At 35.2% G+C, this 18,686-nt stretch overlaps 1 protein-coding gene across 2 annotated transcripts in view; it reads right to left on the reverse strand.

The window, feature by feature from the left end:
- sacs (sacsin molecular chaperone) overlaps positions 1–18,686 on the reverse strand; it is a 32,149-nt gene extending 13,463 nt beyond the window's left edge. Inside the window, exons 1-10 of one of the 2 annotated variants that reach the window (XM_048162125.1) lie at positions 18,364–18,686; positions 16,402–16,748; positions 14,627–14,777; positions 9,367–9,457; positions 7,052–7,137; positions 6,424–6,535; positions 6,142–6,288; positions 2,614–4,096; positions 1,371–1,462; positions 260–286 (exon numbers count right to left, since the gene is read on the reverse strand). In XM_048162125.1, the coding sequence (XP_048018082.1) occupies positions 260–286; positions 1,371–1,462; positions 2,614–4,096; positions 6,142–6,288; positions 6,424–6,535; positions 7,052–7,137; positions 9,367–9,457; positions 14,627–14,777; positions 16,402–16,424 (2,212 nt within the window). In that variant the 5' untranslated portion in view covers positions 16,425–16,748; positions 18,364–18,686. The remainder of the gene's footprint in view (positions 1–259; positions 287–1,370; positions 1,463–2,613; positions 4,097–6,141; positions 6,289–6,423; positions 6,536–7,051; positions 7,138–9,366; positions 9,458–14,626; positions 14,778–16,401; positions 16,749–18,363) is intronic. The other variant, XM_048162126.1, reaches the window with a different exon arrangement.

Raw genomic sequence — 18,686 nt, forward strand, 5'->3', positions numbered from 1 at the left:
AAATTGTTGCATTTAAGTTTTATTTCTTTATAAATTCCAAAACAAACTGCATCTATAAAGCAGAAATAAATTAACAAATTAAAATCTTATAATACAAGCATTTGACATTATTAAATGCATTAGTATGTTTTGTTTTGATATATGGTTAATGGGTTATTCAAAACAAACAGATGTTAGTGAATAAGTAGTGTGATCCAGATCCAGAAAAGCTATGGCAACTCCAACTCTACAGGCATTAGACAACACATTGTGCACTTACCAGAACAACCCCAAAGATATTGTTGAACTGGAATTCAAATGCAAAAATCAGGATAAATGTGAAAAAATAGAGTCAAAATAAATAAAAATGATAAAGCAAATAATGACATTCTATAAAAGCATATATCGCAATGCAATTTGCTGATACTGCCGGTCCACTGTAACTATCAAATAAGATAAGTTAAGATACCACCTCTGTATTGTAAAGTAATATGTTTGGCTGCAATGAGGGAGACACTCTTTTTACAAATAAATTAAGGTAGTCGTAGATCAAAAATACAAAGAGTATCTAAGGGAGTAGTACCTTCAAATATTATACACAACAATAATGTTTATGTAATATTAATTACTATATATGATTATATTAAATAATAGTATGGGTCATATTGTTACAGGATGCATCTATATGCTAAAAGGGCTTAAACACAGGATATGTCAGTGTGTAGGGAAAAAGCTGCAAGAACATTCTGCTAAGCATGTCCTTTTGTGATGTGCAGAAGAAAGTGTGTTTAGAACAATATGAGAATTTTGGGGGGAACTATCCCTTTAAAAATGCAACACTTGAGGCCAGAGATGTGAAAAAACTGAGACACAACAAAAGGCCAAATGCAAGAATGCATCTTGTGTAAATGCCCCTAATCTTATAATGTCACACAAAGAGAGGAAGGAAGCTGCTTCCTGTCAACAGTCATTTTAATGTCTTTATCAGTGACATGTCCTATGGCCAGTTGTAGCATAAGTCGTACAAAAATGTAAAAACAAAGATTTTTAATCCTTAAAAATTGTGTATTTAGTCATTTGGGAATACTAAAGAGGAAACTTCCTTCTCTAAGTCAAGCTAAAAAGGATGCCTAATGGCAGAATTTATAGGTTCTGCTTATTTTATGGACATTCATCTTTTTTCAGCATATACTAGGTTAAGCATAAAAAAACGTAACTCAAAAATCTGACAGCCATAATGGCAAGCAATGAAGCCAAAAAATGTTACTCCCTGCAGCAAACTATGCATTAACAAGATTAAGTTTCACAACAGAAGAATGGAGCTGAGAGCAGATGCTCTATATATCCTGGATAAGAGTATGAGAGTGGCATTATGAGCTGCAGGTGTCTACCTCTGCTTTTGGCTGCTTCTTTCAGGCTGGTCATGACATGTGGGGCAATGCTTTCTAAGACAAATCTTCCCTCCAGTCCTGGATAAAGGGACCTGCAAAAAAACAAAAACAAGCTATTAATAATAAACTTATAGCATAATGTAAAAGTTTTGGTCAGGAATAACCATTATTCAGAATTGAATCAAGAATGTTTTTTATGATTTTGAGAAATTAAGGTAGCAAACAAAGTCATTTGAATCTGAATGTAGAGAAACTGAATTGCAATGCAAATTATTTCAGATAATTTTTTTTTTTTTTAATAATAAATTTTTTTTTTCAGCATGAATTCAGTGTTATTATACACCCATGAGTTATTTCCAGAAACATCTGATGATATTAAAAATCAATGTTTGAAATGAGATATACGTGACCCGGGACCACAAAACCAATAATAAGGGTCAATTTTTGGAAATTGTGATTTATACATCATCTGAAAGCTGGAATAAGCTTTCCATTGATGTATGGTTTGTTAGGATAGGACTATATTTGGCCGATATACAACTATTTGAAAATGTGGAATCTCAGGGTGCAAAAAAATATTGAGAAAATTGCCTTTAAAGTTATACAAATGAAGTGCTTAGCAATGCATATCCACTCACAAAAATACATTTTTGATATATTTACAGTAGGAAATTTACAAAATATCTTCATGGAACATGATCTTTACTTAATATCCTAATGATTTTTGACATTAAAAAAAAAAAAAATCGATAATTTTGACCCATACAATGTATTGTTGGCTATTGCTACAAATATTTGACTAATGACTGGTTTTGTGGTCCAGGGTCAAATATATCAAATTATTTGCTCCAAGTTCTATAGTGGTCAAAGTTTGGTTTTAAAATTTTTAGTTTATGTATTTATTGCTGTGCAAGACAATGAATTGGATGTTTTTGATGTTGTATGATGTTCAAATCTGAAAACAAACACCTATATTATGAAGGGAAAAAATTGACATATTTTTTAAAAAAAATTCATTATTGGAGTTTTGTTGTGTCTGAGTTGGAATTCAGGAAATTACTCCACTTGTCATTCAAATTTAAATTCTACATCCAATTGTGGCCAATTAAATTCAAATTCCAACTCCATATTCCAAATTTTGCTGAATCCTGTTTTGATATGACAGCATTTAGATAGCAGTGAAATAATACTACGAATAAACATTACCAATACCAATTATGTCAACACAAACGTGTCCCCATACCTTGGATACTCTTGTGAGGCGATGTAGACAGCATCTTTGTCATTCACAGAAGAGGAGAACACAGCAAATGTCTCATCCTGCAAAGGCAGAAGTTCCAGTCCAATGAGGTCATTGTAGCAAGCATCACTAAGGATAAACTCTAGCAGGAGCAGCTTCTCGCTGGAGGACCCTCTATGGCGACATTTCCTCAGAGTCTGACGCACAAAAGAAGGTGTCACTCTCCTCAGGCTACCTGGCTTTGTGACAAACATTGTCAGTACTGCATCGATGTAGGCTGGAACCTGAGCCAGCATCATCCCTGAGCTCTGGAGGTATTTGATGACGGTCTCTGTAGTGTCCATGTTGGAGTCCAGGTCTGAGAACACTGTTTCATCCACCTGGACCCAGCTCCCGCTGAGCGAGTAGATGACTGGCTGTTGAAGCAAGTCATTGAAGAGGGGTTCAAGAATGGGTTTCCAGCGAGGTCGAATTCTGTTTGGATCAGGCCAGGCTCCGTAAATACCTCTCGGGGAAAGGGGAAAATCTTGGTCCTTCTTAGTTTGGATTCGTCTGATGGTCTCCATAATGAGTGTGAAGTAAGCCCTTGGGATGACTGTGACTATGAGAAGCTCGTTCCAAAGAGCCGCCGGGTCCCTCCACTGGTCCACCTCCCGCCATTTGATGCTCCTGCGGTTGTCTGTCAGGCCAAAGAAACCACTAACGTGGACTGGCAATCCTGTCGTACTTTCTTCTCCAAGGGGCAATGGGAGAAAACAGAAAGCACGTCCTGAGAAACTAGAAGTTGCCCCCTTGTCCTCATCAATTAGGGTGAGGGGCAAGGCAATACCAATAGTTGGGATGAACTTCAGATCATCAGCAAGAGAATCCAGTTCACCACACATGCCTCGCCCTCCCACACCATTACACACCAGCCAGGTGGTTTTCTGAGTCTCTTTGGCAGTTTCGTCCCGCACTTCAATGGAGTGTTGGTAGGTAGCGCAGGTGACCGAACTGCTCAAGACACCATTACTGTAGCTATCTATAGCCTGGCCCAGGGTCTTCAGAGAGTTGGAACGCTCCATATCATCTTCTTGGCTATCGCTTGCTGTGACTTGGAAAAGCATCCGCTCAGTTCCATCTGATTCCCGTACATGCAGAGAGACCTTCTGCACACTCTTTAGAAAGAGCAGCACGGTGTCTGCATCAACTTTGAAGGATTCAAAGAGCTCCAGAACCTTCTCTTTATTGTAAATATTATTACTTAATTGTGAGGGTTTCATTCGGAGTGGAAAACGAAAGAGTGTTCCTGGAAAGTTGCCATCTCTAATGGTTTTCTCTGAGCTACCGAGCAGGCCAAAATAAGGGGCAAACTGATCGTTAAGCTCGGTTATTTCCTTTAAATCAGACTTCAAATTCCAGCACTGGCCAGACTCATGGACTCCGAACAACAACTGATGAGGGTCCAGCATCGCAATTTGATCCCCACTGAATATACTAGGAACATCTACAAAAAGATGGAACATTTTTAGAATACTAAAACATTAAGATTTAATTATATAATGAACTATTTAACCATATGCACATATATAAAGATATATGGGTACACAAAATTATGGATACACAAAATAAAGGATGGCCCTACTTTCCATTAGGTCTTTTATTTTGTCTTCCCTGCTCAACTGTACATCACAAATTAGAAAAAAAATCATTTAATTAGCTGAAATGAAAAAAAAATTTTTTTAATTGAACCTTTGGAGCATTGAACTTCTGCAATATGACATGATATACTTCATCTAAAACTTTTTCAAATAAAGTTTTGCAAATTCATTTATGATTATTATTATGCAAGCAGCTTTCATGAACTGATATTTATTGATAGACTACACAGAACATTTGCATTTTAAACATTCATGTGTCACACCACAGCACCATTTAAAATGATCTAGTGAAAGTAAAAGATGAAAAACTTTATTAGGCACCTAATATATACAGGTGCTGGTCATATAATTAGAATATCATCAAAAAGTTGATTTATTTCACTAATTCCATTCAAAAAGTGAAACTTTAGTATATTATAGTATATTATATTCATTCATTACACACAGTCTGATATATTTCAAATGTTTATTTCTTTTAATTTTGATGATTATAACTGACAACTAAGGAAAATCCCAAATTCAGTATCTCAGAAAATTAGAATATTACTTAAGACCAATACAAAGAAAGGATTTTTAGAAATCTTGGCCAACTGAAAAGTATGAACATGAAAAGTATGAGCATGTACAGCACTCAATACTTAGTTGGGGCTCCTTTTGCCTGAATTACTGCAGCACTGTGGCGTGGCATGGAGTCGATCAGTCTGTGGCACTGCTCAGGTGTTATGAGAGCCCAGGTTGCTCTGATAGTGGCCTTCAGCTCTTCTGCATTGTTGGGTCTGGCATATCGCATCTTTCTCTTCACAATACCTCATAGATTTTCTATGGGGTTAAGGTCAGTCGAGTTTGCTGGCCAATTAAGAACAGGGATACCATGGTCCTTAAACTAGGTACTGGTAGCTTTGGCACTGTGTGCAGGTGCCAAGTCCTGTTGGAAAATGAAATCTGCATCTCCATAAAGTTGGTCAGCAGCAGGAAGCATGCAGTGCTCTAAAACTTCCTGGTATATGGCTGCGTTGATCTTGGACCTCAGAAAACACAGTGGACCAACACCAGCAGATGACATGGCACCCCATCACTGACTGTGGAAACTTTACACTGGACCTCAAGCAACGTGGATTGTGTGCCTCTCCTCTCTTCCTCCAGACTCTGGGACCCTGATTTCCAAAGGAAATGCAAAATTTACTTTCATCAGAGAACATAACTTTGGACCACTCAGCAGCAGTCCAGTCCTTTTTGTCTTTAGATGCTTCTGACGCTGTCTGTTGTTCAAGAGGGGCTTGACATAAGGAATGCGACAGCTGAAACCCATGTCTTGCATACGTCTGTGCGTAGTGGTTCTTGAAGCACTGACTCCAGCTGCAGTCCACTCTTTGTGAATCTCCCCCACATTTTTGAATGGGTTTTGTTTCACAATCTTTTGCAATGACATTTTGTGTCTTGCCCTGCTTGTGCAAGGTGTCAATGGTCATCTTTTGGACAACTGTCAAGTCAGCAGTCTTCCCCATGATTGTGTACAGAACTAGACTGAGAGACCATTTAAAGGCTTTTGCAGGTGTTTTGAGTTAATTAGCTGATTAGAGTGTGGCACCAGGTGTCTTCAATATTGAACCTTTTCACAATATTCAAATTTTCTGAGATACTGAATTTGGGATTTTCCTTAGTTGTCAGTTATAATCATCAAAATTAAAAAAAAATAAACATTTGAAATATATCAGTCTGTGTGTAATGAATGAATATAATATACAAGTTTCACTTTTTGAATGGAATTAGTGAAATAAATCAACTTTTTGATGATATTCTAATTATATGACCAGCACCTGTACATTTCCAATTGTATATTTATAAATGTTGATGTTATGCATGAGCTATCATAATAGCATACATTTCTCACCTGTTATGTGGTAGACAGAGTTAAATCCAATACCAAATCTTCCCACTTTAAGAGGGTCCTCTCTTTTTCTACTTCGTGCAATCTCCTGAATACCATTCCAGTCTTCACTGGTGAAGACGGCATCGTTATACACATACAATGCTGTTCCTGTAGAAAAAAACGCCAATATATTTCAAGATTATTAACCTGTTTTAACTACTCATTCTGTTTATTGAATATTGCCAGGAATAATACTGAACATGTGAAGAGACATGTTGCAATCGATCAGCATATTCGCATTACCTTGATACTGAGCCATATCAGGTGACCACAGTGATTCCACTCCATACTCCATCTCATCATACATGAACTTGACCTCAGTGGCCCCAGCATCCTCCGCATTCTGAATCAGCTCCTGTATGACAGACACATTACACAGCTGTTGACATATTCTCATACACCGCTTATGATTCAAAAGTAATGACTTAAATATATGAAAACCTGTATTTTTCCCCTAAAAAAAGTACATAGTTTGTACAAGGTGTTGTATACTACAAAAATGCCTCATTGTGTGCCCCCTCAATCGAAAAATACAAACAAAATTTAAAAAATCCACAAAAAAATTCATAAAAAGGACTACAGATATAGTACATACTTCAAATCCAGCTTAAGAATAGCAGTTACAATCTTAAGTTGCAGTTTTTAGCAGAGATTTCAACTCTTCCAGGGTAACAAAATGATTAAGCTGTAACATTTTTTGAAGGTTATTCCATGAACAAGGTGCAAAATAAGCAAAGCCTGATTTCTAAGCAAATCTTGGTGAAGTAATCATAATAGAGGAGCAGGAAACTTTTGAGGATTAATATAATGACAAATGCCATAACTTAATCATTTATAGTGACCATATACATTTTTACATATATATTCATACTTTCAGAATTTGTCCACCCTCTGGATATCTTCTCAAAATATCTTTCAGAAAATCAACCAAAGGTGGCGTAGTCTGACCAAACCTCCCTGCAAAAGAGCAAATGATGAGAAATGCAGCATAAGCAACTTTTACACACAGTAAGGCCTTGAGTACACCAAAGCTCTTCTGACAACGTCTTGCAGAACGATTCGGCGACGCAGCATTTTTTTAGTCGAGTCGCTATATATGAAATATCCACGAAAATGTTTCTGATTTCCCAGATAGTTTTTTTCTGAATATGAAAATGTTGATACAACGTAAAGTATTTGCTCTGGCTCTTATTTTCAATGATTTAGTTCTGTTGTTGTGCTTCTTGTTGACTTCTGTTGCCGTAGTCCCAGCAGAATGTGACGGTTGGTCGGTGTGGTATTTGTCCTGCCCCTCCTCCACTGTGATTGGAAAGATGGGTAAAAAGCAGGGTTGGGGAGTAACGGAATACATGTAACGGCGTTACGTAATCAGGATACAAAAATCCAGTAACAGTAATTCGTTACAGTTACGTCTAAGTAATCAGATTACAGTTACATTTTGAAAAAAGGGGGATACTATCAGGATTACAATCGTTTCATTTAAAACTAAATAAATCATTAATTTGCCATAATAAGACTATATTAAGCGCTGCTTGCTTATACAGTATTTCCTAAGCATTAAAATGAAAGCATAACAAACATAAAACAGAAATGTTTGATCCGAGCTTGTTCAGTTTGTTTATGATCTGATGTGACTTTTATATTTTTAAGCTCTAAATAACAACAACGATAATAATATTGCAATAGATAATTTATCAGATTTTTACAATATTTTTATTGTTGAGACCCATTCAAAAGTATGGAACATGTAACATTTAAAAACTTGCAGAAATTGAAAATAATTTAAATTAAATTTAAAAATGCAATTTATTTATAGTAAAGTTGATCCCTCCCATATATATATATATATATATATATATATATATATATATATATATATATATATATATATATATATATATGTGTGTGTGTGTGTGTAACCTTGAAGTAATCCAAAAGTAATCAGATTACATTACTTTCATATTGTGGTACTTGGATTACATTACTGAATACTTTTTTTTATGAAGTAATTGTAACGTTTTTTTTAAAGTAAAAATGTATTCCTCCCAAGCCTGGTAAAAAGTGACAGTGATGAGCGCTGCGCTTTACCCAAAGTTGAACATTCTTCAACTCTCTGCAACCAGTAAAAAAACACTGAGCACTCAGCGTGAAATTGATACTGAGCGCCTCGTCACGCTGCTGCTGTTTTAAAAACGCGGTGATCCCACTGAAAACGATTGAAAAAATACGCTAAAAAACACTTTGGTGGACACATGGCCTAATGCAAGACTATAAAACTACACAGCCAAAGTTATGTGGATACGTGAACACCACTCCAATAGATGCTTGTTGAAGGGATAGTTCACCCCTAAAAGAAATGATCCTTCATCATTTATTATATCGTTCCAAACTTGAAAAAATCTGGAATCATTTTTACAGTTCAATGAGTGTGAACTTTACAAGCTTGCAAAATTTATGTCTTTATTCACTGACAATCTTCAAATCCTATGGGCTGTTAACTGCTTTGACTGCATCAAGTCAGTGAATTGAACTTGAGAACTAGATAAATTCGAATTTGTGAACAAATCATTCAGACTTTTGTTAACTAGATTGACTGGTTTGTTGAAAACATCTAACTCAAATGATTTATTCACAAATTAGACATCTCTGCTTCTCTAATGAGCCTGCCAAGAGGAACTAGGACATATTTTCAGTGAATAATAGCTTGTACTCTTCTGAAAAAGCTTTCCTCTAACAGCTGTAGGGATCTGCATTAGTGAGGTCACTCATTTTTATAGACCTGCGGCCAGTTGCATAAACTGCTTAGACCAGTATTACACATTAGTCATCTAATTATTTTCTTTAAGAGTGTTCACAATATCCGTTACATAAAAAAGTAGATTGGTCTAATTTGAATCTGAAAAGTAAGACTGATTACCCATTGACAAATTGTTAGTTGGTCAGACTAGTTCTAGCATGCAACTGGCCACAGGCTTTTTGAACAGGTTTGATGTCTAGTAATGGGTGCCGTAACTGAAACAGCCAAACTCATTAACTAAAAGGGGTCTCCACATATTTTTGTCCATACTGTGTTTTTAAATGTATTTAAATGTCATCCTGCAGATTTTCATGTGAGAGAATGTCAAAAACATTGGCGCAGCAGACACACTTGATAATTAAAGTGTCCCTGCAACTAAACTGTCTCACCTCCTCCTCTCGGGCCTCGTCCGTGCAACGTCATGATTACTTCATGGCTCCCGTGGGGCATCAAGCTTCTTATCTCAACCCCATCCTGAACCTATACAAGAAGGAAAAACAATTTTTTTGTAGTTAAAGATAACCATTTCATATCAATGTATTCAGAAAATGGGAATGGTGCAGGTCACTTCCACAATGCTAGGGTGGTCTGGGTAGTTGCTTACTGCCCCAAACTACAATAGCCCACCATCTCAATGATAATCTGCTGGTCTCTATGGCCTGGTTCCCTCCTGCAATATAAACCTTATCCTTTTGTTATCTGTTAGGCAAAAAATTCTGAGAATTAAAAGAACAACTTTCCTAAACAATCCACAAAAATTGAGGTATCATTATTAATGTGAGTTATGCACATAAGTTTAATATGGTTAGGGGTTTGTCTTAGGGTAAAGCTTTGGAAAAGCTTTTTGTTTGCGTTTTTGCAGACAGACGACAACGATCTCCATTCACACGGATCTGCAAAAACTACTAAAAACACTGTATTATGCTGCCAGGCCAGTAGGTGGCGATGTCACTTTGTAAAGAAAAACTACGCGCCTATAGACTGAACTCATAATATGAATGCGCATGACATTGCCGTTTTCACAAATTTGCGTTTTTTGTAAATTACACAGAGATGATAACGGTATCGTTCTCAAAAACTTGCACTTTTAAACCTGTTTTCAAAAGTTTGCATTTTCAGACACCCAAAATGCTTATGTTGTGTAAATGAATGGCCAAAGCGCAAAAAAGGTTTCAGTTTTTAGTTAAAAACGGTGTTCTGTAAACGGCCCCTTAATCTCTAAGCCTGACTATAAGCAATACGTGATATAGGCATATATGAACTTGATTAAATGACCTTTATTTAAGCAATATTTCAGCTCTCGGAGATGAAGAGCTGTGCAGAAGCATGAAGCCAGGAGCAGCAATTACATCACAAAGACTAGGATATGGATTACTCCTTTCTCAAGCTTTTCACCCTCCATCTATTAAACTCTTAGCCCGCAATGCACCTCTCTAAACTGCACTGAGGTGTCCACATGGCTTACCTATAATTCACTGAGATATACCACCGTTTTTAGTTTATTAAGAGATTGATTATTCAAGGCTGAGATTGTGCCAGTTCAGACAGAGTCTGCTGTCTTCAGCTATTCATGGTGGACTCAGCTTTTGCAAACACACACTGATCAGCACTTCTGCAAACACACACTGATCAATTGCATGCAGAGACCAGAAGAAAGGACTACCCGAAGAATCAGAGCCCTGAGCTCCAGTACTTGCTGTACAGTATAATAACAATAAATTATGCATAATTACATGCAACTAATCTTTAAACCAAACTGAAATTAAATGTAAAATTACACTGTAATAAGGACACCTTAAATCAATTGTTAAATCAATCGAAAGGCTTTTTAGTACAGAGCCCCGCACATAACATGCATGAAAAAATTGCATTGCCATTAACTAAGAATTTGTTCCCCCAACCCAACGTATTAATTTGTTCCCTCATTTTAGGTAAATAATGGCCACATTGTACTAATTTGATTAAACTAAACTAAAAAGAGTGAACAAATTACTACAAAGTGGTCACGATTCAACTAAATGAGGGATCAAATTAATATAACACAGGCACAAATTAATAATTCACAGGACTGAATTCTTAATTTGTGGCCACAATGTCTATTTTTTTTCCCTCATGTGCGGGGCTTTGTATTTTAGACTTTTGTGGAATAGTCGAGAGTTTGAAAGATGCCAGTTAATTGGACTAACTGGCCAGCTTGCTAACCACAGTCTTATTGAAAGCGCAAAGAAAATGTTTATATTAGGGCTGTCAAACGATTAATCATGATTAATCGCATACAAAATAAAAGTTTGAGTTTGCATAATATATGTGTGAGTACTGTGTGTAATTAATATGTATATATAAAGACACTCAAATTAATATATATATTTAAGAGAAATATGTTATGTACAAAATATTTGTATTTATATATAATATGTGTTTGTATTTATATATACATAATATTTACACACAGTACACCAACATATATTAGGCAAACTTAAAACTTTTATTTTGTATGTGATTAATCGCGATTAATCGTTTGACAGCCCTAGTTTATATTGACCATACTAAACATTTTGTGTACAAACAACAACGTTGTTAAAATTATCCTTGTTCACAAGGAACTGAAACAACTAAAAATGCTGTATTATGCTGCCAGGCCAGTAGGTGGCGATGTCACTTTGTAAAGAAACACTACGCGCCTGCGCACATATGCATTCTTCTACAGGGCGGTGAATACAAACAATAAATCTAAACTTTGCTGGAGAAGTTTTAATAAACTCAGTATTGAGCAGCTGAAACACAGCCCGCCATTGTTGTTTTGTTTGTCAAGTACTTGGATTCCTATAGACTGAACATGTAATATGCATGCGCATGATGTCACCGTTTTCACAAATTTGCATTTTTATTGTTTACACAGAGATGATAATGTTTTTTAAAAACCTGTTTCTGTTTTCAGGCCCAAAAACACCATTGTCATGTAAATGAACAGCCAACACGCATAATAAGTTGCTATCGAGTATATGGCCCCTATAATGAGCATTACTGAAATATTGTACATTTCTATCAGTCAATGAATTCAGACAGGGAGTAGGGGTCATTCCTTGTGTGAATGTTATATCTGACCATTTCTAAATCTCATGTAAAGAAATGATCAGATTTTTGTTCTAAACACACTCAATGCTGTCTTTAAATCAATTGTGAAAACATAATATAGGCAACTAGCCCGTTAACTAACTATAAGAACAATTAATAAAATCAAATGTATCATATTTTCATGCAGTTCATCTTCCTTGGATGATTTGTGGGGAAAAAATGGAATTCCTTGAAGGACATTTGGAAGAAACCAACTTGTCATGGCACATCCAAGAAGAATGACCAAAAGCAAAAAATTCCCAAACTTATTAGAGACGCTGGACTGATGCCAAGATTAGCGATCACATAGTTTATGATCACACAAGATCAGACTATATGTGCAGGTACATCTCAACTGGCATATAACACTGGCATAGGAAATTTCCTAAATAAATGTGTGCCGGACTGTACGGTCTGGTCCTCTGGGGTTGTATGAATGTTAGCCGAGATCTGAGGGCTGTCTTTCTCCAGGCTATTTTCTGAGTCTGACACACTTAGGGTAGAGGAATAATCTCCCACCTGCTCCCATCATTCAGGGACACTTCCCGCTTCAAGCTAAGAGAAAGGCTCTGAGGCCTGACCTGATCATAGGAAAAGTAAAAGAAAAACTATTTATTTTGACTTTAGCTTATTTGGCTTGTGCATAAAGCTGCTGCTTTCAATGCAGCGACCAGAGAATAAATTTGATCTTGTCTTATATTCTGATCAATATTTTACTAAATATTTGGAATCCAAGGGGAAATTTCACTAAACAGTTGCGCCACTTACATCAAATTATTAGATGGGTTTCAAACCATGTGTTTTTAGGGGAATTTTGGGATATCATAAAAATGTGGGATGGAAATAACAAGAAGTGAAAGAATATTTCAAAAACATTTTAAAATTCATTTACTGGATAAATACCTAGCTGCACATCAAAAACTCATGTAAGTTTGATACTGTAAGACATATTGTCAGGTTTATGTTCTGCTTTACTGGCTTTTAGTTTGTAATGTATAACCTTGTTTTCCTGTGTTCCGTTCCTGTGTTCCCCATTTTCCCGGCTCTTCACTGGTTGCCATGGTTACAAATTATGTTGCACACCTGGTTCTGGTTAAGTTTGTCATTATCTTGTGTATTTAAGCCCTGAGTTTAGTTCTGTTCACTGTCCTATATGTGACCCTCGACCACAAAACCAGTCATAATAAGTCACACGGGTATATTTGTAGCAATACACAATACACTGCTTTTTTCTTTTATGCCAAAAATCATTAGGATATTAAGTAAAGATCATGTTCCATGAAGATATTTTGTAAATTTCCTACTGTAAATATATCTAAAATTTATTTTTGTGAGTGGATATGCATTGCTAAGCACTTCATTTGAACAACTTTAAAAGCGATTTTCTCAATATTTTGATTTTTTTTCAGATTTTCAAATATCTCGACCAAATATTGCCCTATCATAACAAACCATACATCAGTAGAAAGCAATTTATTCAGTTTTTAGATGATGTATAAATCTCAATTTTTAAAAAATGGACCCTTATGACTAGTTTTGTGGTCCATTTTGTATTTATACATTTCCTGTATTTTCAATTATTATTTTTTTGTTTTGTTTATTAATAAAGTTTAGTGGCTGATATTAAAATCCATCTTGTCTGCGCTATAAACCGTTTTAGTTTCTCCAGAGGCTACAGTTTATTTTCCACCAGAAGTGACTATTTTGTATTCTTGAACACATAGGATGGACAGTCTGCTTTCTTCACATATTCTTTTTGTCATATTAAAATAATATTATTTATTAGTAGTATTTTGTGATATAAAAATAATGTGTTTTCAATTTCTATACATCATGATATCAGCAATTGATCAAATGAGCATTATAACATCGCATATATCCAGATGCACGGTGCAATCAAGTGCATCTGGGTATTTTAAAGGCCCAAGAGGTTCCTGGAATGGTGGAAAATATTACAGACTACAGTACTTTGATTCATCCTCCACAACCTATCACTCAAAACCAGCCAGCAAGGTGGGAAACTGCACACTAAAATTGCAATTGCAACTTAACAAACACACAGAAATCCCTAAAATACCACACAGCAGTTCAATCTAGATTAGGAAAACTCCAATCCATTAAAAATCTAATATGTTTCATTCCAAATGTTTCATCATAAATAGACATTCATGTGATTGCAAAAGTAGAAAGCAAAACATAAAAGTAAATGCTAATAGATTTTATTTATATGTGCAGTAGTATTGTGATCAGTGCAGTGGAAATGCACAAACATTGCTGTGGATTTGGCTGTGTATACACTGCAAAACACTGGGAACTATCATGAGCTCTTACCCTGGGCTGCACACAGATTACAGCACAATGGAGCACATTTACACAATCTGGCATCTGCCCAGTCTCTAAATCAGTTTCTTTGGGTGCATTATAAACCTGTGTATTTCGTGGGGTTGATTGTGATCACATGGGGAAGGCGATGACAGGTGAAGCTCCTCATTTGGAGAAATATAAACAATCATTTTACAAACGTTTTCAACTCACCAGTTTTCCATTGTGAAACAGCTGCTGCTGAGACACAGGATAGTCTGTTTCTTGATAGATCAGGGTCTTGATGTACCTGGTCACTGTGGAGGGGGGAACCTGGAAGACCCTCTTGCCTAGATAGTCATGACAGACTATCACCCATGGCAACCTAAAATCATGAAGGAAAATTGTTACCCATAACTATTCACAGTCTTGAATCTCATTAAACCTTTCATGTTCAGGTCATATTTCACCTCAAAATCAAAGAAAAAATGAAATTTTTTTTTTTTCTTGTTAAAAAATTGTAGTTATTTTTATTGTGCAGTGTGATATAGTCTTTATGAAAATAAAGTGCATTTTTCCCCCAAATTCTCATTAATGTAATGCAAAAAATAAGCTATATATATATATATATATATATATATATATATATATATTTTTTTTTTTTTTTTTTTTTTTTTTTTTTTTTTTTTTTTTTTTCATTATAGCAATGTGGGGAAAAAAATATTTCAAGTATAAATTAGTTATATATCATAAAAAGTAATATGTTATATCTACTCCACAAAATTTTGGCAACAGATTACAAGCAATATTATTAATTAAAATCAACAAATATAATTGATTTAGAATGAATCAAATTAATTAATTAAGAAATGTTGGGTTACCATTATTGTGATCAGTGTTCCATTTAGTTGGCCAGTTTGACTCTTTGCTTTTTATGTCTGTTTGTAGTTTTTGTAATGGAGTTTGCTAATTTTACACATTTTAAATATTTGACTTTTAAGGAATTAATTTGGTTAATTCTAACTCAATTCGTATATATTGAATTTAATTAATAATATTGCTTGTAATCTGTTGCCACAATTTTGTTGAGTAGATAGAGCGTATTACTTTGTATACATAGTTCATGGTGACTATTACAGTATTTTTAACTTATACATTATAAAACATTAATAAGAATCTAATGAGAATCATAAAGTCAATGTTACAATGCAAAAATGGTAATGATCCTTAATTTTTAAAATGAAATGTAACCTGGACAGATCCATCAGAGTGTCATAATAATAATACTAAAGAAATAATGACACATTTTCTATATTTGTTTTCATTCCAGTTAAAGTCCTGTTATTGTGGGGTCAAGAGTATCTGTCTTAAGGCAAAGTGGGTCTGAACAAACAACACAAAATGACTAAGATCTCTTAATTTTTGTTCTTTCAAAGAAAAGCAAGGCTTTGTCTTCTTGGGTGCTTTTGTTTTTTATGGCCTTGGCTGATGATGATACTTTCAAGCACAACAAACACTAATAGAAATGCTTGGATCCTGCCACGTCACCTCTGCAGTTAAAAATCAAATTACACCTATTAGGGGCTATCAAGTTTGAGCTGTATCCAAATGCACACATCAGTCTGTCTTCTAAAAGCCAGGGCTTTGAGGGATAAGTATTTTTCCCGGCTGACAGATTATGACATTTTACTAAAGTACATGAACACAATGACACACATCTCTAGTTTTAGATTTTGACCTGTTGTCAGGCAACCAATGAAAGTCCCCCTGGGTCACTGACTGTATCATGTATTTGTGTGCTAGGGTGGGGCATAATATGTACATGCACACTATCTAGTGAGAATTCTCATTAGATAGGAATACAAATGTAGGCTAACTGGTTAAATATCGTATTGAATTTGTTTTTAGTAATAATAGACTATGATAAAATGTAGTTCTGGATAGTCATTCAAGTCATAAACAACAACAGCAAACCGGCCACTAACTTAAACTAATTAATCTTAACTTACCACGGGTCGTGACCGGTTGCCATTGCTTTTCAGCCAAACTGCCGTTATTCGCGTGCGCAGACATTCATCGACCTCTCCGCATGGAGCATTACGCGATGCTGTAACCGTTATCTTCCGGAGAAAATCCTCCGCATTGGGAATTCATTGATTTACTCCGACCCTTTTGGTCTCAGTCTCAAAGAATCATCCCATCCTGTGCGCTATAAGCTCCGTGTGGCCGTGTTTTGCGCTTGGACCCGCCTCCTCCTCCTTGTCCTGAGAGGTATCGATGCGGTTTAATAAAGGGTTCAGCCAACAGTCTGTCCCATAGATGTCAAGCTTTGTCGCAGTGTTTTAAAATAAGGATTCTGGAAGAAAAAAAGTAGTATAATGTCATAAAAACAGGATACTTCATTATAACGCCTTCTTAGAAGAGCGTTTCTATAGACCGCATGTGTTTTGGCTGCGGATTTTTGACTCTGAGCGCCATGAATGCTGGGAGTTGAAGTCCTCTAGTGTTATGCACTTGATGGGCAGAAAACTCGTACACGATACACTTCTTACAGGAACACTATAATAATACATTTAGCTGATTATTATATTATATAGAACACTATAATAATAAGCAAATACATAAAAAATTTATGCATTTACATAGGCCTATTTTATTATTCTTTAGAATTGTCAATGTCATATGTGATGCGATAGGCCTAGGCTACTATCTAATCCCATCTCTGACCAAACTTTGAGTTTGAAGAAAGAATTGATGTATTTTATGCAGAGTTGTCAACTGTAAATAAAAGTTCAGATCTCTCATAAGTCAGAACATGTCAGGTTAATTTGGAATCAGGGTTACAACTTGTTTTAAAGTGTCCTTCTTACAGTGTAATTTATAATTACACTGTAAGAAGGACACTTTAAAAAAGTGAGTAATATTATTTAACAACATGTACTTATAGGGTAGAGTTTGGTTTAGGGTTAGTTGCATGCATGTATGTATATATATATATATATATATATATATATATATATATATATATATATATATATATATATATATGAAGAGTTTCGTTGCAAAACGAGATAACTCCGTTTTTTTAATTTTTCAAAAATCTTGTTTTTTGGTTGTGCATTCCAATTAATATCAATTCAACTGCAGTTGGTTTGTTTTGATTTAAACCTTCATAACTTAAAAAATACAGCTAAGTAGCACCATAAAACAAAATAATAACATGATAACATAATAATAAACATGTTTTGACAAATGTTAAAAACTGAGTTATCTCGTTTTGCAACGAAACTATATATATATATATATATATATATATATATATATATATATATATATATATATATATACATACTGTTATTGCTGCAGTATGTAACATCTGTAAGACTGTAAAATAAGGTGTTACCTAATACTGTAAAACTGAAAGCATTTTATCTTTCACCTTTTCCCATTGTAGTTAAAAACTATTAAATTATGTTACTTTATTGTTTGCAATTTGTGCGTTATTGAGCGATTTTTGAGGGTATCCTATCGGTTACAATCGTGAATATAATAAAACACATTAGGCAACAGACTCTTTCGAAACTTTTTTTTGAACAATCGTAGTTTATTTAATACCCCATAAGTCTACATATGCACACTTAGTTGGGAATTAAATATTTAATGCATGTAAAGTCAGAGTGAAAATAGGCCTATGTCAGCATGCAGCATTTTTAGTTTTCTTCATAAGAAAGGATATGTTATGACGCAGTATTGGTTATATCGAATGACGTCACATAACCTCATTGCACCAATATTACTAAACCTTGGTAAAATGTGTTTTTTAAAAGGAGATGCAAACAAATGACAATTAAAACTGCAAGCACTGTCCATTTCTAGAACATTTTAGAATATATCTGTATTGCGTTCTCCCCCTAGTGTATTTTGTTACATTATTGCTGCAGGATGAATGTATTCGTGGTGTAAAAACTTACCTTTTATGACCTTATTTTATATTTCAGTTGCTAAAATCGCGAAAGTGAAGTAATAACATTGAGCAAATCCAAAATAACCCTGGTCTCAGCACGTTTTCCTCTGTAAATCCACTGCTGCTGCAGCAGACAGTTCCTCACAGGACAGTCCGAGGGTCATTGTGATCTGATCATGTTCTTCATGCTGCGGTATTTGTGCTTGTATGGATGTTGTTTATGGTACATGCAAGATCTTTTAATACATAATGCAAAATTGTCACTACACTAGGCTGAATCTAGCAGTTCTTTGGAAATCACCGTCTCATCACTGCATCAGCTGTTTGAGC

Source organism: Megalobrama amblycephala, linkage group LG16, assembly GCF_018812025.1.
Source record: "Megalobrama amblycephala isolate DHTTF-2021 linkage group LG16, ASM1881202v1, whole genome shotgun sequence".
Taxonomy (NCBI): Eukaryota; Metazoa; Chordata; class Actinopteri; order Cypriniformes; family Xenocyprididae; genus Megalobrama; species Megalobrama amblycephala.